General features: G+C 40.4%; 3 protein-coding genes and 1 long non-coding RNA gene across 6 annotated transcripts in view; 1 reads left to right on the forward strand and 3 right to left on the reverse strand.

Moving 5' to 3' along the window:
- The window catches only part of LOC143000816 (uncharacterized), an 83562-nt gene that overhangs the window by 24319 nt on the left and 37746 nt on the right, over window positions 1–21497 (reverse strand). The window contains exons 15-20 of the mRNA XM_076150246.1: window positions 12079–12119; window positions 11131–11437; window positions 9624–9664; window positions 8676–8991; window positions 7492–7529; window positions 6134–6428 (exon numbers count right to left, since the gene is read on the reverse strand). Of these exons, the coding sequence (XP_076006361.1) occupies window positions 6134–6428; window positions 7492–7529; window positions 8676–8991; window positions 9624–9664; window positions 11131–11437; window positions 12079–12119 (1038 nt within the window). The remainder of the gene's footprint in view (window positions 1–6133; window positions 6429–7491; window positions 7530–8675; window positions 8992–9623; window positions 9665–11130; window positions 11438–12078; window positions 12120–21497) is intronic.
- LOC143000817 (apoptosis-associated speck-like protein containing a CARD) overlaps window positions 1–21497 on the reverse strand; it is a 39417-nt gene that overhangs the window by 2626 nt on the left and 15294 nt on the right. The window contains exons 1-7 of one of the 3 annotated variants that reach the window (XM_076150247.1): window positions 4525–5023; window positions 4148–4404; window positions 3827–3955; window positions 3610–3739; window positions 3478–3513; window positions 2492–2665; window positions 1572–1747 (exon numbers count right to left, since the gene is read on the reverse strand). In XM_076150247.1, the coding sequence (XP_076006362.1) occupies window positions 1572–1747; window positions 2492–2665; window positions 3478–3513; window positions 3610–3739; window positions 3827–3955; window positions 4148–4404; window positions 4525–4765 (1143 nt within the window). In that variant the 5' untranslated portion in view covers window positions 4766–5023. Of the gene's footprint in view, window positions 1–1571; window positions 1748–2491; window positions 2666–3477; window positions 3514–3609; window positions 3740–3826; window positions 3956–4147; window positions 4405–4524; window positions 5024–12642; window positions 12688–21497 lie in introns of those variants that run through there. The other 2 variants (XM_076150251.1, XM_076150248.1) reach the window with 2 other exon arrangements.
- On the forward strand, window positions 32–13119 carry LOC143000821 (uncharacterized). Its single transcript, XR_012963661.1, has 2 exons — window positions 32–1270; window positions 13034–13119. It is a non-coding gene; the product is annotated as an uncharacterized LOC143000821 (long non-coding RNA).
- On the reverse strand, window positions 12776–19749 carry LOC143000820 (uncharacterized). Its single transcript, XM_076150254.1, has 7 exons — window positions 19663–19749; window positions 19485–19567; window positions 18762–18787; window positions 18299–18643; window positions 15530–15681; window positions 15268–15434; window positions 12776–13475 (listed from the first exon to the last, which is right to left on the reverse strand). The coding sequence occupies exons 2-7, from the start codon at window positions 19555–19557 to the stop codon at window positions 13213–13215; spliced, it is 1026 nt and encodes a 341-aa protein (XP_076006369.1). The 5' UTR covers window positions 19558–19567; window positions 19663–19749; the 3' UTR covers window positions 12776–13212.

Consider the following 21497-nt stretch of genomic DNA (forward strand, 5'->3'; position numbering starts at 1 on the left):
AAATTCACTCCACAATAAGTATTAAACCAAATTATATCTAGTCGTATACTAATTTCCAATGTTACCAAACAAACCAGACAAGTCGCATTCAATTAACAATACTTAATCCCTTTTAGCCATAAACCCCTAAGAAATAAACCGCAGTGGTCATAAAAGGCACTGCACCCCGAACGTTAGACGAATCAAATAGCATGCTAACTGTGCCACGGGTTAAACACACAATCCACACGAACTTCAGAACACCACACGACACAACAAATAAGCATTTGTATGGGTCGGGAAATAATTGTCAGAGGACAACAACAAAATTCGGTCCGCCTAACCAGAATGAATATCAAATTAAAATGTACATCACTACAGTGAAAACGGGCTTCAAGGGCAAACGAAAATACAAAACCAAATAAAAGTTAAAAAAACATATAAAAACGTCTATCATATTTAACAATATGATACATATAGCACATGCAATACAACGAAAATAAGACTTAATGACGTAATGAGTGTTTGCTTATTGCTTATTGTATTGTTATTTTATTTTTTTATTGAATGTATTTCTCTTTGTCTGCACTATCCCCCTTTGCTGCTGTAACACTGTAAATTTCCCCGTTGTGGGACAAATAAAGGAATTCTGATTCTGATTCTGATTTATTGCGGACCGCGTTTCTACCCCGCTCACCTGCAGCAGGAGACATTGTTTCTGCCGCAGGCTACCCACAATGCAACTGATGTAACCTAACTTACACAATAAAATCACACTATTCATTTATCTATTTAATCAGATGCTGGTCTGATTAAATAGATCAAATAAATAAATGTGTTTGACTTACCAGGAGAGCTTGTAAGGTGAAATCTGAACACGCTGGTTTGTTGTCCTAATATTTACACAGTGTATTAGGCTATAACGATGTTTGAAATATCAGACATGCAGAATTGACTTCAAAGTATGAAGTCCACATTCTGTAATATTGCAAGCACACAAGTCAGGGATATGGAAGCAGCTTAAACTAAATGATAACGTATGAATCTACAGATAAGGATACTTACACGGAAACTGTAGACGCACATGCTCAAAAACGAAAACCCCTCTCCTATCGCAGGACAGCTAATAGAGCACAGATAAACAATCTCCTATGACGAGACAAGATTAGAAATAGGATGGATAACTTTACATTCACATTCAGAAATGACATTAATTTTAAACCAACACAAAGTGAACACCAACATTAGATTCGATTCCAATTACACATTATGCAAATAAGGCAAAATATATGTTGAATTTTTGGCTCCAACAGGAAGAATAGATGTGTCTTTATTCATTCAACATTCCTCTGATTTTATGTGACCATGTTCATAAAGTCAAGATCATTTTCTAAACGCCCCCCTTTAGAACAACGACTCATAATTTTTCAGTTTTACTGTGGAACTTTGGTCTCAAGGTGATCTGGGGATATTTGATCCAAAAATGGATTCAACCATGACAATTACATCTTTTTCTTGAGCTCATTCATAAGCACTGGCTCCTTTTTCTCAAGTATCTCATAGAATTCAATTTTGCCCTGCTGAGTTCTTACCGCACTGAAGATGTCCCTCATTCGATCCTGAGAGCTACCGGAAGATTTCAAAATTTTCATATAACATTCTTGATCGATAACCTTCTTCGCTTTCAGGGCGTCCAGAATCTGATTGACATTTGTTTCAGTCACTCCCTGGATCAGATCTGCTTCATTCTTCTTCAGAAAGTCCTCCACTGAGGAAAGATGGAAAGAAATGTGATGTTTATGAATTATGAGGCAACAGTCAAACTTCACAATCCAGTGTAAACAAATACAAGAGCACAGCAATAACTTCTGTCTTTGTAACTCTATTTGTTGATTCCACACTGTGGCCCTTTTTGTGTTTGTATTTTGTGTGGCTGTTGAAATGGATGTAGTTTGTTTCTCTGTGTGTCTAGTATTTGTTACCCTTTATGTCGTTATGTAAAATCTGCAACAAGAATAGTAGCAACATCTTATAAATACAAAATAAAACCACTAATTACAGACTTCAACATGCTCACATGACACGGTATCAACAACAAGAAAAAGATTAATGATTATTTATCAGAACCAAATGACCTGCATCAAAAAAGACAGAGAGAAATGTGCAAAGCTGAGTGATGTCCTTTGTAAACCTTTACACATCACAATAACTAAACAACTACCAACTGCACTGATTTAACCCCTAAATAATGTGGCTAGTCTTTATAGTTGGGATCAAATAAATGTCGATAGATAAAAACTTACATTACACAGTCCACTAGAAACCCACATTGATCCATATCTCTTAAAAAACAAACACCAAAACATTCCACTCTCTGACAAAGTGAGAAAATAAGTCAAAGTGTGTTTTCCTTTAGCTTGTTGTAGATGGTCTGAGCCCGGTGAAGACTAACAGGCCCATGTGTCACTTTGAGAGGCATTATTAAACCTGTATAGTGAATAAGTGCACCTACCTTCTTGTACAGTGGGAGGAGGACCAGCTGCTCCAGATGAGGATCCTCCAGCTGCTCCAGATGAGGATCCTCCAGCTGCTCCAGGTGAGGATCCTCCAGCTGCCCCAGGTGAGGATCCTCCAGCTGCTCCAGGTGAGGATCCTCCAGCTGCTCCAGTTGAGGATCCTCCAGCTGCTAGACGGAGACAAGGAAAGAGGAGGGTGGATTACATTGGCATAATACATTTACTGATCATTTGGTCTAGCAATGACAAAATGATCGCTCTCTTTAATCATCAGGGCAGGGAAATGTATTTCATGTGGTCGGAGTAATAGTCCTATTCTGTGATATGTTGCCTTAAATGTAACGAATGCAGTTGTGCAGTATGTCATCATAGTATTCTACTAATCAGGCAGGTGTAAATATTTTTCTTGGTTACTCTTCATTTACAAATCAGCTCTATACATGTTCTTCCATTGCTGTCTTATTGTCTTGATGTTGCTCATCCTCTGAATCAAGTCTATCAGTGTTTATCCACAAACTGCCTCCCTGGGACAGAGGGAATGAGAATGACTCAAAGCTGGTAAAGTCGCTTCAGTATCTAATGACTATCAGGTTGAAAACCAAATCAACATTTTATTGAATGAAACTGATCACAAGTGAAATATCACTCATGTCATGATCTAAGTCAGTATTTAAGCTGTTAGAAATCAGCTGTAAGTCATTTTTGGTGCCCTCTATAGTTGTGTCAGTATAATTTGTCTACATTTATGTAAAACCCAAACCAGTCCACAGAAGCACTTGTGTATGCTACATTATGACATAATCATCCAATACTTCAGTGATTCATGCGTGTTCATTTGTGCAGGGAGCAGGGAGCATCAAGCGTGAGATGAGTCATGATGTCAAGTGCTTATCATCCATCCTTTACATTAATCTCATCTTGCATTTGACCTCGGTGCTGATTTGCAGGAAGATTAAAACAAATTGGAATCATCATATCTCACCCGGTGCAGCTGCAGGGTTTCTGCTTTGGTATTCCTCTGAAATAAAAGGCAGATTTTAGATTTGATATTTAGCTGTTTTCAGTAACTGTGTAAGCCTTTGCTTCATTAACACTGCATATTGAAATGACTGACCATGTCGGATTTCATGGGTCCATACTGTTCCATCACCACTATCTCTGAGTGTGAGCATGAAGTCAATGTCTGGATTTCTAATGAACACTTCGTAGAAATTTGGGTCTTCTTCTATTATGAGATGGTTTGCCTGTGGGAGAGTAAGGAGGGAAATGAAGGAGTTTCTACCTTTTCATAAGTGATTATTTCAACTGTGACAAGAAAGTTCAAACCTTACCTCAGGAGAAATATCTGCAGTGTCCAAGTTTGCTGTGAGGAAGAAACGGTCGTTGATTTTCAGGGCTTCCACTGGATAAGGTTTTTCAATGATTTGGTAGCCAGAGGACAACTTCCTCTTATTGATGGCCTGAGGAAAAAGACAAAACTCAAGGGGGGGTCTTATGAGGAATAAAGTATTATTCTAAAATACTACGAGTACAACTAGTGCCTTGACAAAATGCCTTAAAGACCATGGTTGTTGCTGTTTCATATTGTATTAATAATTGCCGTCTTGCACCTGTTGTGATTTGTGCTGGGAGGGAGACATAAAATTAATAACCTCTTGTAGTCCGGGATCTCTCTGGATCAGATACACGTGTAACGTGAGGAAGGATATGCTGGACCTATATATCAACATGGAACAGTAAACTCTCTGTTGAAAGCCGAGTCTTATCAGGATCCCTTTAAGAGAGAAGTGGGGCTGTGTCAGTTTGACATGGGATGGTGTGACCTCAGACACTTGTTCCACTTCCACAGCGTCTCCACAGAGTTCCATGTGTAGGACTGCAAACTTGTCAGACACATCAGAGATGTCATCTGCACAACACACAAATGAACACGTCTGGTGAGGACATACTGATCGTACCCATGTAAGCATTTACACACATGGTATTAAACAACAAACAAATAATGGGATTTCATTAAACGTCCTCTTACCGATGCAGATCCAGTGTGGCAGATACACTTCTTCTAACTTTCCATCAGTGATTGTGATGTCCAGCAGGGGACCTGCAGGTGTGTACCCTGTGCCTGCCAGTCTCTCCCTGTGTTCCAGCCAAGTGTTCAAGTGGTACTTGATGGTAACCCTTTCATGACAAACCCAGCGCAAACCAATATAAATATGCAATATATGAACAATATATACATTTATATACAATATAAATAAATATGCATGCATGTGTACTTGAATACTGGAGCTTTGGACTCCTAAACAGGAGCAGGAGTTTGTTGGTGGTCATGAGTTCACTGAGTAGTCAAGAGTCACTTATGAATATGAACAATAGTTTTAATAGAAGCAGGCAGATTATTACAAACAGTTTGGGCTTTAAATCATCATTAATGCTGCATTGGTCTGTAAAATTTTCCAAGATCCTTATCTTTGATTTTTCCATCAGGTCTGATGATTGTGACATAAAGCTAAATATATAAAGTTCACCTGTAAGTTGGAGTCTGGTCCACACTGCTGACTTCAGGTTGGACTTTGGTCCAGAGAGCAGACTTCTGCTTCAGGGTAGAGGAATGAATCGATAAATCACAGGGATTAATACTGATCAATCATTTTGAAACACTAAATGAGTAATTAAATGTATGAATTTACCACAACACTGCCACATGCTTCAGGACTCTCTTCAGGTCCTAAACAAAAAGAAACATACATTGCAGCCCAGTGAGAAGATGGACAGAGAGAGATTTACTCTGCTGACTCTGTTATTTTTGTTTCTCTGTTCAGACAATAACAGAGGATATAAAACTGATTTCATTGAATCTTGACAAACGCTAATGTGAGCTTTTTGTTAATTAAGGTGCAAATCAATTCCTGCACAGCAGTTCAGCTTGATGTTGGGGCATCTGCCAAATTTTAAAACTTCAAAAACAGATCACAGATAAATATCAACACTAAATATGAAACCTTTGGCATGAAATATATCATAAATAATATAAAAATGCAGTTATTACCTTTAACAGATGTTTTTCTTTCAGCCCCGCTTATTGAAAGGGCATTTGACATGAATGTCTCAGTACACTTTACACAGAATAATAAACAGTAGGCGTTACACACACACCAGCTCCTCAGACGTGATTACGTATCTGCATGTGACTGTTCCATCCTGTTCCCATTGGCTCGTCTTTGCACACACGCCCTCTTTCATGGGAGCGAGCACATCTCTGCATTAACAGATCTTGCTGATTGGTGGCTGCGCGATACTGACTGAGTCTGATTATAGGGTTTCAATTTTGTAAACCCAGCTTATACAAACAAGGCCGAGGTCAGTTGAGCTTCCTTCTTAATACAGGCCCCTGCTCCGACCAGGATTGGAGTGGAGGGAAAAATTGCCACGGCGACAAGTCCACGTTTGAAATCACATCCGTAGTCCCAATAACTCAGATTTAAAGCACAAACTCCCTTCATACCCCTCAGGACTACAGGACAGTTTAGCTTGATGTTTTGGCATCAGCATGATTTCAAACCCAGATCACAATCACTCACACTACATATGAAACCTTTGGTAATATATCATTATAAATACAGTAATGCAGTTATTACCTTGAACAGATGTTGTTCCTCCAGACTCATCTTTAGATCCTGAGCTGGTGTCTGACAACATCTGCACCAGATCATGCCTTTTCATCATTATCAGAATTTCCTCTGCCACGTTCACACTCTGTGGGCCGAAGGTCCTCATCATCTGAGCCACTGTGTCCTCTTCATCTCTGCTCCGTTGGATTCGTCTTGGGTGTTTTAATCCTCCAATCATGAACCAGTTGAATGTATTGAGCTCCTCTGTACTTAAACACCTGAGTGTTCTCCTAAGCTTCTTCCTGGTCCTCCTTGCTTCTTCCTGGTAAATATAAATCAAATGTTCAGAGAGCATGTATGTAAGTAATTCCTCCACTCTCATTCATTTCATTGTTGTCAGAATATTAATCATGTGAGTGTAACCAGAAGAAATACATCTCCAATTTCTTTCAACTGAACAGTTCAGCCACAGTAGTTCTGTTGTGTAGCTGTAGTTCAGACGCCCCGTCCCACAGCTACTTCATGTTTGCCTTTAAATCATTGACTGTCTGAACAGGTGTGTTACTGTCCTTCCTGCTGCCTCCAGCTTAAACTGTGTTTTCTACTATGGAAGGTTTCCTATGAGTCGACTGATGTTGGTATGCAGTCATTCTCCTTTTGTATTGTTATCGAGTGTGGAGCACACAGGGTCACAGTGCACTGAATCAGGCAGTGTGTGTGCCGTGTGTGTGCATGTTTTGACACCTGGAGCACGCCTGACAGTGAAACGGTCGTCCCTGTGTGAAGGTACAAAGTCCCTGCAGTCGGCCTGCAGCCTTCCATGTTTGAACATTGTTATTTCTGGAGCAGTCAGTTAGCTACATTAGCTTTACACCTTTCTAACAACTATCCTCTGACTGTCTTATTACTGATAAACTTTGCCTCCAATCTCCAGCTTGGTGTTTTACATTTTGTTCTAAAAACAAATCAGCTTGAACCTCTCGTCTCTAACCTGTGTGTTGGAAACCTTCAGGTCTTTAGTTAAGCTGATTTAAAGCTCATGTTAAGTTCTTTCTTTGGGTGCCGTAGTTCAGTACGTGCCATGACCTCATCCCTCCAGCATGGCGTCAGAACGTATCATAATACCAGAGTGCTACTGACAAGTATGAGTGCATTCTCCTCTCTGCATGTGTGGTAGATGTTTTATCTGCTTGAACATAGTTTTGAACTCCACGCTCCTGTTTTTACGCCCTCATTTATTCTCAGCACACTTGGTTTATTTTCACACTGTGCTCTTAGCTGTTAGTAGCTCGCTCGTATTAAAGAAAGCTCTCTGACGCCATGTTTTGGTGAGCCACAAACACATTTGATTTGAAAATTGTAATGTATAAAATCACATTGCTCACTTTGTCTGCAGATGGGAATTCCACCGTAGACTGTTTCCCTGAGGAGAAAGGAAAGAAAGAACCAGATTAGTCTGATGTCATGCTGTCTGTCTGTCACTGGAACATAGGTACAGGGTGAGGACTCAAACACAGGCAGTAAGGATATGGAGCAGTGTGCATTTAAACAACAGTTCCAAAACAAAGCTCAGCATAATGGCAGGAATCCAAAAAGGCAAAGTCCAAATGTTCAGGCAGACTGAGAAACTAGCAGGAAATCAAGGATGTAGACAAAATAAAAGCAAACAAGATCTATAAGAACAAGAGGGAACACACATCAGCCCACTTCATTTCCCCAAGGATGTTCATTACCAACACTACAGATTCTCAACAGGAGGCAGACATTTACGTTCGCTTCTTCCTGCGTTTCATGTTGCTAGTATTGCAACTAAAACAAAAGTTATGACAACAGTGCTTAGTATAAGGCAGTGGTTGCCCAACTTTTTCTGCAGGGCCCCCCTTTTGTAGATAAGAAAGTCTTCCCCCCACACCCCCCCACATTTTGGGAACCACTGGTCTAAAGTATTGATCACAGGTAATAATTGATCAACAAGATACACTAATGACATAAAGTTGGATCAAATCCAGATGTATTGAAAGTGAATTTGTCATGAATGTACACTTTACACAGAATAATAAACAGTAGGCGTTACACACACACCAGCTCCTCAGACGTGATTACGTATCTGCATGTGACTGTTCCATCCTGTTCCCATTGGTTCGTCTTTGCACACACGCCCTCTTTCATGGGAGCGAGCACATCTCTGCATTAACAGATCTTGCTGATTGGTGGCTGCGCGATACTGACTGAGTCTGATTATAGGGTTTCAATTTTGTAAACCCAGCTTATACAAACAAGGCCGAGGTCAGTTGAGCTTCCTTCTGAATACAGGCCCCTGCTCCGACCAGGATTGGAGTGGAGGGAAAAATTGTCATAGTGACAAACCCACTTTTGAAGTCAAATCACATCCGTAGTCCCAATAACTCAGATTTAAAGCACAAACTCCCTTCATACCCCTCAGGACTACAGGACAGTTTAGCTTGATGTTTTGGCATCAGCATGATTTCAAACCCAGATCACAATCACTCACACTACATATGAAACCTTTGGTAATATATTATTATAAATACAGTAATGCAGTTATTACCTTGAACAGATGTTGTTCCTCCAGACTCATCTTTAGATCCTGAGCTGGTGTCTGACAACATCTGCACCAGATCATGCCTTTTCATTTTTATCAGAATTTCCTCTGCCACGTTCACACTCTGGGGGCCGAAGGTCTCCATCATCTCAGCCACTGTGTCCTCTTCATCTGTGCTCCATTGTAAATGTTGGATTTGTCCCGGGTGTTTTAATCTTCCAATCAGGAACCAGTTGAATGTTTTGAGCTCCTCTTCACTAAAACACCTGAGTGTTCTCCTAAGCTTCTCTTCACTGGTCCTCCTTGTTTCTTCCTGGTAAATCTAAATCAAATGTTCAGAGAGCATGTATGTAAGTAATTCCTCCACTCTCATTCATTTCATTGTTGTCAGAATATTAATCATGTGAGTGTAACCAGAAGAAATACATCTCCAATTTCTTTCAACTGAACAGTTCAGCCACAGTAGTTCTGTTGTGTAGCTGTAGTTCAGACGCCCCGTCCCACAGCTACTTCATGTTTGCCTTTAAATCATTGACTGTCTGAACAGGTGTGTTACTGTCCTTCCTGCTGCCTCCAGCTTAAACTGTGTTTTCTACTATGGAAGGTTTCCTATGAGCCGACTGATGTTGGTATGCAGACATTCTCCTTTTGTATTGTTATTGAGCGTTGAGCACTCAGGGTCACAGTGCACTGAATCAGGCAGTGTGTGTGCCGTGAACATTGAACATTGATATTTCTGGAGCAGTCAGTTAGCTACATTAGCTTTACACCTTTTTAACAACTATCCTCTGACTGCCTTATTGCTGATAAACTTTGTCTCTAACTTTGCCTCCAATCTCGAGCTTGGTGTTTTTCATTTTGTTCTATATCAAACTGCCCATTTCAGCTTCAACCTCTCGTCACTTTAAGAGGCATTATAAGCCTGTATAGTGAGTAAGTGCACCTACAACCTACAGGGAAAAGAGAACCAGCTGCTCCAGATGAGGATCCTACAGCTGTAAGACAAGGAAAGAGGAGGCGGGATTACAATGGCATAATTCATTTACTGATCATTCAGTTTAGCATTGACGTCACTGAAATTATGTTTTTCTTGACTTACTCATTTTTAAACTCTTACTCACTCTTTAAATATTCTTCACTTGCTGGCTTGTTGATTCTAACACGAGAAACGACCATTTTAACATGTGAGATTGGGTTTAGCACTGCCCTGGCCTCTATCACCACAGGGTTACTTCCTGTTACACTTTTGAAAACTATAGCCACTTCAAGACGTTGACCTCTAACACCTTAAGAGGCTCCAGCAGAGGCTTTAGTTGTCAAACTTGCACATCTTCATAATTCTCCTCCACAGCCAGCAAAATCCAGTATAAAGTTGTTTTTACATGCTGAATAGTGATCAGACCAAATGACATGAAGAGAATAACATTGGTGGAGCCTCCCTTTAAGATTCTGTTCTGGTCTGGTCTGTTCTCAGTTAAATAAGTAAGAAAGAAGGACTCTCTTCAGGTCCTAAACAAAAAGAAACATACATTGCAGCCCAGTGAGAAGATGGACAGAGAGAGATTTACTCTGCTGACTCTGTTATTTTTGTTTCTCTGTTCAGACAATAACAGAAGATATAAAACTGATTTCATTGAATCTTGACAAACGCTAATGTGAGCCTCTTGTTAATTAAGGTGCAAATCAATTCCTGCACAGACACATCAGACATGTCATTAGCAGGACGACACAACGGAGTTCAGCTTGATGTTGGGGCATCTGCCAAATTGAAAAACTTCAAACACAGATCACAGATAAATATCAACACTCACACTAAATATGAAACCTTTAGCATGAAATATATCATAACTAATATAAAAATGCAGTTATTACCTTTAACAGATGTTTTTCTTTCAGCCCCGCTTATTGAAAGGGCATTTGACATGAATGTCTCAGTACACTTTACACAGAATAATAAACAGTAGGCGTTACACACACACCAGCTCCTCAGACGTGATTACGTATCTGCATGTGACTGTTCCATCCTGTTCCCATTGGTTCGTCTTTGCACACACGCCCTCTTTCATGGGAGCGAGCACATCTCTGCATTAACAGATCTTGCTGATTGGTGGCTGCGCGATACTGACTGAGTCTGATTATAGGGTTTCAATTTTGTAAACCCAGCTTATACAAACAAGGCCGAGGTCAGTTGAGCTTCCTTCTGAATACAGGCCCCTGCTCCGACCAGGATTGGAGTGGAGGGAAAAATTGCCACGGCGACAAGTCCACGTTTGAAATCACATCCGTAGTCCCAATAACTCAGATTTAAAGCACAAACTCCCTTCATACCCCTCAGGACTACAGGACAGTTTAGCTTGATGTTTTGGCATCAGCATGATTTCAAACCCAGATCACAATCACTCACACTACATATGAAACCTTTGGTAATATATCATTATAAATACAGTAATGCAGTTATTACCTTGAACAGATGCTGTTCCTCCAGATTCACCTTTAGATCCTGAGCTGGTGTCTGACAACATCTGCACCAGATCATGCTTTTTCATTTTTATCAGAATTTCCTCTGCCACGTTCACACTCTGGGGGCCGAAGGTCCTCATCATCTGATACACTGTGTCCTCTACATCTGTGCTCCATTCTAAATGTCGCATGTATCCCAGACTTTTTAATCCTTCAATCAGGAACCAGTTGAATGTATTGAGCTCCTCTTCACTTAAACACCAGAGTGTTCTCCTAAGCTTCTCTTCACTGGTCCTCCTTGCTTCTTCCTGGTAAATATAAATCAAATGTTCAGAGAGCATGTATGTAAGTAATTCCTCCACTCTCATTCATTTCATTGTTGTCAGAATATTAATCATGTGAGTGTAACCAGAAGAAATACATCTCCAATTTCTTTCAACTGAACAGTTCAGCCACAGTAGTTCTGTTGTGTAGCTGTAGTTCAGACGCCCCGTCCCACAGCTACTTCATGTTTGCCTTTAAATCATTGACTGTCTGAACAGGTGTGTTACTGTCCTTCCTGCTGCCTCCAGCTTAAACTGTGTTTTCTACTATGGAAGGTTTCCTATGAGCAGACTGATGTTGGTATGCAGACATTCTCCTTTTGTATTGTTATTAAGCGTTGAGCACTCAGGGTCACAGTGCACTGAATCAGGCAGTGTGTGTGCCGTGAACATTGAACATTGTTATTTCTGGAGCAGTCAGTTAGCTACATTAGCTTTACACCTTTTTAACAACTATCCTCTGACTGCCTTATTGCTGATAAACTTTGCCTCTAACTTTGCCTCCAAGCTCCAGCTTGGTGTTTTTCATTTTGTTCTAAATCAAACTGCCCACTTCAGCTTCAACCTCTCGTCACTTTAAGAGGCATTATAAGCCTGTATAGTGAGTAAGTGCACCTACAACCTACAGGGAAAAGAGAACCAGCTGCTCCAGATGAGGATCCTCCAGCTGTAAAACAAGGAAAGAGGAGGCGGGATTACAATGGCATAATTCATTTACTGATCATTCAGTTTAGCATTGACGTCACTGAAATTATGTTTTTCTTGACTTACTCATTTTTAAACTCTTACTCACTCTTTAAATATTCTTCACTTGCTGGCTTGTTGATTCTAACACGAGAAACGACCATTTTAACATGTGAGATTGGGTTTAGCACTGCCCTGGCCTCTATCACCACAGGGTTACTTCCTGTTACTCTTGAAAACTATAGCCACTTCAAGAAGTTGGCCTCTAACACCTTAAGAGGCTCCAGCAGAGGCTTTAGTTGTCAACCGTGCACATCTTCATAATTCTCCTCTACAGCCAGCAAAATCCAGTATAAAGTTGTTTTCACATGCTGAAAAGTGATCAGACCAAATGACATGAAGAGAATAACATTGACGGAGCCTCCCTTTAAGATTCTGTTCTGGTCTGGTCTGTTCTCAGTTAAATAAGTAAGAAAAAATGAAAAGGTTTCCTTTAAATCGCTCACCGTCACTGGAGCCTGGTGCAGAGGACTGTCCACCCGTTTCTTTAACTGGAATAATACAAGGAAACATAGGAAAACGAAAATGTAAATGATTATTATTCATTTATTTAAAAAAAAAAAATAACTGATGAATCTACAGACAAGGATACTTATATGGAAACTATAGACGCACAAAAACGAAAACCCCTCTCCTATAGCAGGACAGCTAATAGAGCACAGATAAACAATCTCCTTTGACGAGACAAAATTAGAAATAGGATGGATAACTTTACATTCACATTCAAAAATGACATTAATTTTAAACCAACACGTGATGAACTCCAACATTAGATTCAATTCTAATTACACATTATGCAAATAAGCAAAATATATGTTGAATTTTTGGCTCCAACAGGAAGAATAGATGTGTCTTTATTCATTCCACATTCGTCTGATTTTATGTGACCATGTTCAAAAAGTCGAGATCATCTTTTAAAAATGCCCCCCTCTAGAAAAAAGATTCATAATTTCCCAGTTTTACTGTGGAACTTTGGTCTCAAGGTGATCTGTGGATATTTGATCCAAAAAATGGATTCAACCATGACAATTACGTCTTTTCTTGAGCTCATCCATAAGCACTGGCTCCTTTTTCTCAAGAATCCCATAGAATTCAATTTTGCCCTGCTGAGTTTTTATCACAGTGAAGATCTCCCTCATCTGATCCTGAGACGTCCTGATTTTGAAGATTGCATCATAACATTCTTGATCGATAACCTTCTTCGTTTTCAGGGAGTCCAAAATCTGTTTGACATTTATTTTAGTCACTTTCTGGATCAGATCTTCTGCATTTTTCTCCACTATGGAATGACGGAAAAAAATGTGATGTTTATGAATTATGAGGCGACAGTCAAACTTAACAATCCAGTGTAAACAAATACAAGGGCACAGCAATAACTTCTGTCTTTGTAACTCTATTTGTTGATTCCACACTGTGGTCAGTACTTTGTATTATGTGTTTAAAAAAACCCTAGAACAACCAGATAACCAAACCCCCAGAACTAACAGGTCATTTGTCACTTTAAGAGGCATTAATAAGCCTGTATAGTGCTAAGATAGCGTGATGACAAAATACATAAAAGATATGTTAAAATCGGACAGCTTTTTGTCTGTATTGCCAAATGGATGTTTATTTTACAATATTGTATGAAAATTCTGTACACCAACAGAAAAATCAAGCTGCAGGTCAGCCAGCAAAGAGTTACATGCTCTAGTGCAGGGGTCTCGAACTCAACTTCCCAGGGGGCCGCTGAAGACAGAGTCTGGGTGAGGCTGGGCCGCACCAAGTAATCCACAAAAAAAGGGTTTCAAGTACTCAAAAAAAAGTACCTTTAAGGCAGGCTTTCCATTGTGATATATTTACATGTTTTTATCCCAATACCTGAGTATTTGGGATCTTATTTGGTATGCCCTTTCTATATATTCTGAGAGTGATTTGAAAACGTTTTCATTGTTCATAGCTTTTTTGAGCACTTTGTTTTTCTTATCATTATTACATTTATCAATCTTGTTCTCTCTCAGGTGTAAATACATTTTCTTCTTTTTCTTTACATCCTACACATCCTTCTGCTCTACCAAATTTCTCTGGATGCCATTGAGCAAACTCTGGTGTCCATGTTACTCCACCTGTCTTAACTCTTAACTTCAAGTGCATTGTCTCATGTTGTATATCTTTTAATTTCTTGCACTTTTTGACTGATTGATTGTTCTTGGTAAATTTGTTTTCTTTTGCAATCGCACATATCTGTCCTTTTTCATTCTCTTTATTTCTCTTGTAATTATAATCTCTGACTGTTTCTTTACGATATTCAGGTTCTAAACACCACTTGGCTTTTGTTCTTGCCGCCCATCTCATGCTATTTGCTAACGGGGTCGCTGGAGCCAATACCAGCTGTCAACAGGCAAGGGCAGCGTACACCCTGGACAGGTCGCCAGTCCATCGCAAGGCACACATAGACCCAAACAACACTCACTCTCACATTCACACCTACAGACAATTTGGAATCACCTAATTAACTTGCATGTTTTGGACTGTGGGAAGAAGCCGAAATACCCGGAGAGAACCCAAGGTAAAATCAAATTTTATGTTATCTTATCTTATTTGCAGAGGCTTTAGTTGTCAAACTTGGCCATCTTCATAATTTCCCTCTGCAGCCACAAAAGCCATTGTAATGTTGTTTTTAACATTCTGAATAGTGCTCCATCAGACCAATGAAACGATCATTGTCTATCCCTGATGTTGATGGTCCATGTCGACCAGCGTCACATCGTTCCTCAACCAGCCCAACAGGATATGGTGTGCTGTATTGGGCCTATATATAGCTAATACAGTAAAAATATGGAAACTGGTATGTTTTAAAGAAACTGGGATATATATATATATATATTACAGAAAAAATCCAAGAGCAGACAATATCTAGTTTGAGCACAGGCAACAGGAATCCAAGCGACAGGAGAGACATTATGAGTGCAAGAAGCTCAGTTTTAAGTGCAAGCAGAGACATTTAGACTCTTGCTCTTCGATTGACAGATCACGCTCTTGAATTATGATAGGATTGTCTCCCCATAACCCAGGGCTTGATCAACACTTACAGAAAGACACCTTGGCACTGCTGGTGGGTGGCCTGGTGGCAGCAGATCTGGTCCTCCGAGCAGCCACAGGCTTTTTTTGATCACGCTGCAGAATGTATCTGATGGCGCCCTCCATTTGTGAATTAGGGGTGCAGGTTTCCTTCTTGCCCCGCAGGAATTCTACGTAACTATACAAAAAGGGCAGGGTAGTGTGCAGTGCATATTGTGCTGCTTGCTGTGTGATTTGTTATTCTTTGCAACTCACTCATGCCCTCAAACATACCTGATTCTGGCTCTGTCCTTCGACTCGCACAGACTCTTCAGGGTTTCGGATTTGTATTTACCAAAACCAATCTTTCCTTTCGGGGCTTGGCGGTGGAACCTGACTTCATTTGCAAAGTCAGGGTAGAACATCGAGTAGTCAGTCAAGGCATTCTTAGGATAAAGACAAGAAATGTTGTTGTTACCAGAGCACCTTCTATATATTTCCTACTAATCATTCACATTTAGGGTTGTTTAATTACCCTAGTGGTGGGCAACTGTCATCACCGTTAGTGCTTACAGAGAATTCCGCCAGGTGTCAATAGATTTTGTCTCCCTTACCCGAAAGCAGTGCTTCTCAAATAGGGGGGGCGCGGTGAAATGCCAGGGGTGGCGCGTGTGACCCCGGGGGACATAGGTGGCAGTGGCGCTTTCACGTTTACATGTAGTGTGCCATTTACTCTCATTATTAGAGAATGCACAGGGAGTGTTAGCTCCTCTGCCGTGGTGTGGGGTTTTTTTTTTGCACCGAGCAAGCGTGCACGCACGCACACACACACACACAGAGCTGGAGCCAGCGCAGAAGACACATTGGAAAAATACTTAACAGGGATGAAAAGAAAGGCAGAGAGAGACGGAGATAATGAGACAGACAAAAGTCTCCCGAAAGCTAAGACGAGGAAATATGTCGAAGCACATGTAGCGCTTGGCGTCTCTGTGACTACGGTGGGAGACGAGGAAAGATCGGTGTGTTTACTGTGTCTAAAAATGTTGACAGCGGACAGCATGAAGCCAAATAAATGAAGGCGTCACTTAAACACATCACAGCCCAACCACGCTGATAAGCCGCTTGAGTTTTTTCAGCGAAAACGTGCCGGTGAAAGAAAAACACCTCCCTCAACTCACAGACAAGATCAGCTGTTTCAAAAAAATCAGCACAATTTGTTTTGTTTTTCATGTTTGTTTTGTAAGTTAAAGTGTTTAATATGTTGCGCTCCTGAGGTCATGGTGCTGATCAACTTAATTTATTATTATTTATTAATTTTATTTAAGTTTATTTTTCAGTATCAAATGGCTCAATTAGTTGGTTGAAAAATGTTTGGTATAGTAAAATAGTTTACACAAGGATTTGATTTTGTTGAAATTAAGGCAAATTGATGCTCTTTAAATCTTTTCTGGTTCACACTAAAAAAACAAGGTTAGTAAAGTTATTCTTTGTTGTAAGTGGATCTATTTCTTTCTTTTTTTAGTTTTCCTTCATGTTAATAAGGATACAATGTTATGCACTTACTTGTTACTTGTAACAATTTTATAGACAAATTATACTATTTATCGTCGTGGCAGAGGGTGGGGGGAAGTAAAATGTTTTCTTCTTCCTAGGGGGGGCTCGACAGAAAGCAATTGAGAAGCACTGCCCCAAAGGTAGAGGTATGAGTAACCAGACCCCATCAGAGTAAGAGCTGAGGTTTCTCAGGCAGGTGAGAAGGCCTCACTGCCTGATTTGGTTGCTCGACTGCTCAGAGTCTCTGTAGAAGAGAAAGAGGAGCTTGATGGCTACACCAAAGCTCAGTGTGACACTGAAATAGCCAATTTAGACAGAGGTGTTGATGACCCCATAGGACAAAGACAGTCTATTAAGGAGATAGATGGCAGATTTTTCTTGCTCTTCCACCACAAGGCTAATTTACAAATGGCACACTTACTGGGAAGGCGGGGAACCTTTTTCCTATCACGGGCGATTCGTTATTTGCGCTGCGGATCAAACAGCCTCGCGGGTCGGAGTTTCCCCACCCCTGCCTTAAGGTGTCAGATGTAAAATATACATCTATCTATTATAAATACTGAAAGCATTATTTGGTCAACATAAGGTTACATTCACAATCAGAATACTGGCTTCAACCGTCTGAGCCTAATACACAAAGCCCAGAGAACTAGGGGAGGCAGTAGCTCAGTGGGTAGAGCTTCCGCTTGGGAACCGGAGGGTCACCGGTTTGAGGCTCTGCTGAGGTGCCCCTGAGCATGGCACCGAACCCTCAATTGCTCCCCCCTCTGCGAAGGGTGGTAATGTAATGTAAGTCGCTTTGGATAACAGTGTCTGCCAAATGATCGTAATGTAATGTAATGTAACTATTCGCCTTTCACCATGTCAGGCACAGAAGACATGCAAATGACTAATCGAGGAGGAGTACTACCTGAGCTTCAACACAAAGGTTTTTAACACTTCACCCACCAAGGGCTCTCTCTCTCGCACGCGGTAGCACGCACGCACGCACGCACATATACACACGTATACACACACACACACACACACAGACTTTTCGGGATTACTTTACCCACACGGGCGAAAACAGAATTACAGAATTATTTATCCGGCCTGTAATGTATGTGGGAGATGTAAGTATTCTCGGTTGGAACGAATAACAGAACATCAAAGTAAATAAGAGCGTAAATTCAATACTAAATTATGCAAGAGTTCCCGTGTTATAATAATAAGAAGATTAATTTGATTTCAATTGTTAATTAAGATAGTCAAATTTTATGGTGAAACCTTGAGGTTTAGGTCAATGATCTGCTATCTTTTCCCCTTTTAATAGGGGGTGGTTCTCCGAGGACTTTAATTTTTTTAAAGTTGTAATTATTATTAATTTAGTTTATTTGATAGCAATATTTAATAAAAGGTGATTATACCAACAACAGGCTTGTATTCCATTTTGAAGTGACAGTGGTGAAAGCTCAGTGTTGTGCAGTGTTGGTTGTGTGTTATGCTGGTGAGTATCTGCAGGCAGTGTACCTTGTTGGCCATCTGTGGGTTCTGAGAGTTTTTGTCCACTTTCTCTTTCTGGTGTGAAGCGACTAGCTGGGCGGTGTAACCCACATCATTCTCCAACAGCCATTTGAAGGTTTTCCCCTTATAGTTGCCAAACTGAATTGTGAACCGGCTCAGAACCAGCCTGTCGTTTCCACAATCGCCGCCCTCAGACTGCACAGGGGCCTTTGCTTCAGCCTGTACGACTTCTGGTTTTCTTATCTTCCAAGACGGCTGTTTGGTCAACTCGGCAGAGTAATCCTGGGCCTCACCCGAGGGTTCAGTCTCCAACGCCCCTTTTGAGTTCCTACGAAATGTAGGGTCACCATTCTAGACAGGGGAAACCGAAAAAGAACATACAAAAACAGAGTACAGCAAAATAACATACTTCATTACGACTTCATAATGGATCACATGTTAAAGAAGATGTCTGATACAGTGAACTTACATCTGTGCAGATGTTGGTTTCTGATTCTGTAAAGCAGAAAGATAATGGGATGGGATTTATCACATAATCACATCACAGATTACATGACAAGCTGCGGTGCTGGTTCTTTTCAAAACCGTAAAACTGACTTGTGTCTTATAAAAGTCAAGTAGGTGTGAATTTAGATCTGACGTTCATCAAAATATAGTTGCATAAATGGATCAAAAATAATGAACAAATAAACAAATCCATCATATTCAGTATTGACTCTGTACTGTCTGTATATGTAATTAGGATGTCGTTGATTAGATCCGTCCCTTTACATTTGTTCGTGTCGGAGTAAATCTTTGAATTCTTACTTTCGCTTTCGTTAAATCTGAAAAGATCCAGATCCATTCATGATTTATTCACATTCTGTATGTAACATTCGCCGGTTCGAGCCCCTGCCGAGGTGCCCCTGAGCAAGGCACCGAACCCTCAATTGCTCCCCCCTCTGCGAAGGGTGCTAATGTAATGTAAGTCGCTTTGGATAAAAGCGTCTGCCAAATGATCGTAATGTAATGTAATGCAGATCGGCATGTTTAGTTTGCAGGGGTGCCGTCAGCAAGTTTCAGGTTCGATTCCCGACCTTTAAACTATATTGACACGATTTGTTGTGAATTGTACGCAACATGATGACAAATAAAGTATCTGTATCTTATATCTCGTATCCACCTCCGTGGATAGCTTCAGTGTTGAACTCACCTTGTCTCGTCCTCGTGCTTGTCTTTTTCAGAGCACCGGGCTCCGTGAGCGTTGAAACGTTTTTATCCATCATTTAGCTGCGTCTGTAAAAACCCAGGCAATCGTTACTGATTGTTGCTGCTGATTTAATCTGCGTCCTGATGACGTCACCGTACTGGACATTAAACTGTAAACTCACCGAGTCTCTGTCTCCTCTCTGCAATCGTAAAGAATCCTCAAGTCCATCAGTAAAGTCAGAAAGGCAAACAGGAACCCGACAGGTACGTTGGCTCCTCCCCGCATGTTGGCAGCGACAGCAGAGCATTACCCTACTCAGCAAGGTGTCAAACTCAAATACACAGTGGGCCAAAATAAAAAACTGGGTCTAAGACTCGTGGGCCAGACTCCCTACTTTTTGAGAAATGGACTACAATTGTGCTTCCCTTCTCTCCAGATATATGATGATCAACATTTTCATATGGAAACATACTTAAGTTTAGCTTAAACATTAAGAGCAAGCACAGCTTATTATTATAAATAGGCTCTTATTTTATCTTAATGCCCTTTATTGCTTTGCTGCTGTAACATGTGAAGTTCCCCATTGTGGGACGAATAAAGGATTATCTTATCTTATCTTATCTCTTATCATAAACACGTGAGAAATGGATTTTCAAATAAGAGCTCCATCAGTGGCATTCATTTTTTTTAAATTTGAATAAATAAAAGAAAATACTTCTCTGCCTTTCTCTATCTGCAACTTTTCAAGTGAATTTTCAATGGGAACCTTCAATGAAAATCCAACAATTCAACTATTCACAGTCCATGCCTTGGAGTAGTGAGACAAAAGTGCATAAAGAAAGGCTCAGTTTGCTACACTCTGATTTACTCTGGTGCACATAGATATGTGTTGCTGAACATAGAGAGCATTTGAGCAGCTTGGGGATGAAATTGGGGAATTGTGTCGGGGACGAAACGAGGAACCAGAGTCATACTTTTGACTCTGATCATCACTGGAGTTCAATCAGCTCCATTTGGAGGTTGGTTGGTGCGCGTCAACTGCAAACTGATTACTAAGCAGTCCAAACTTACATTTCTGGGCTTCAAAGGCGACAAATCACCATGTAAACTTGGCGCTGAGTATGTAGAGTTAATCAGCAAACTGTGCACTTGGCAACTTGGTAGAGATCTGGTTTGGCAGACTTAAACAACAACAAAAAGATTAATGACTACTTATCAGAACTAAATAGCTGTATAAATGTTTTTTATTCAGAAAATAAACTTGATCCATTAATCTCAAAGTAGTAATATGTCTTTATTAATTGTCCCTGTATTATTTGAGGGGCATCTGTTTATTGGGGTGGAACATTTGTAGTCGTTCCGGTTGCGAATCAATGCTAAAAGCACTCAGGCCCCCGCGTTCTGTGGAAGAAATCTGTGAGAGAGAAACGGACTGACTCCTGGTTCTCCTGTTCACCTGCTGAACACAGGTTGGTTGTTGTTTATTATGTAAAAACAACTGTACAAAATTAAACCTTAGTAATGGGACTGTCAAGTAAATGTTTTGAACGTTGCAAAAACGGTCAGCTTCCGAACGGAAGTAAAGTGAGTCTAATTTGTTTGGGTTTTCCCGGGACGGCATCCATTTTGTTAATCTCAACGTAAACTGACACGGCTCCTGTACACTCACTGGAATATCGTAATATGATGTATAAATAGTTCCAATGTGTTTAACATACTTTTTAGTTATTCATTGACATGTAAATCTAGTTCAAAGTTAATAGAATTTGGTTAAAACATTTCAGTGGCACAGTATATGGTCTCCAGTCTGTATGCCACCCGAGACAAAAGTGTAGGTGTGTGGTGTTTCAGCCAGTAGAATACTGTCAGGTTTGTACTATTGTTACTAAAATATTTACTGGGTAAAAGCTTATTAAGTTGTGTTTAACACAAGTGTAACCAGGTGAAATCTGATGCACTTAATGCAGCCCATGGTTTTCCAACCACTGGACTAGAGTGAATGTGTGTGTGTTGTAC

Source organism: Genypterus blacodes, unplaced genomic scaffold (assembly GCF_046128005.1).
Source record: "Genypterus blacodes isolate CSIRO-AG114 ecotype Tasmania unplaced genomic scaffold, CSIRO-AGI_Gbla_v1 ptg000052l_1, whole genome shotgun sequence".
Taxonomy (NCBI): Eukaryota; Metazoa; Chordata; class Actinopteri; order Ophidiiformes; family Ophidiidae; genus Genypterus; species Genypterus blacodes.

Bases quoted from the DNA above. Each gene is read 5' to 3' on its own strand.
- LOC143000820 (XM_076150254.1), bottom strand. From the start codon at position 19,557: ATGATGGATAAAAACGTTTCAACGCTCACGGAGCCCGGTGCTCTGAAA. The intron at 18,644-18,761 runs GTAAGTTCACTG...TCCCCTGTCTAG, and splicing joins AAACCAACATCTGCACAGAT to AATGGTGACCCTACATTTCG. The intron at 13,476-15,267 runs GTAAGTGTTGAT...GTCATTCCATAG, and splicing joins CAGTGCCAAGGTGTCTTTCT to TGGAGAAAAATGCAGAAGAT.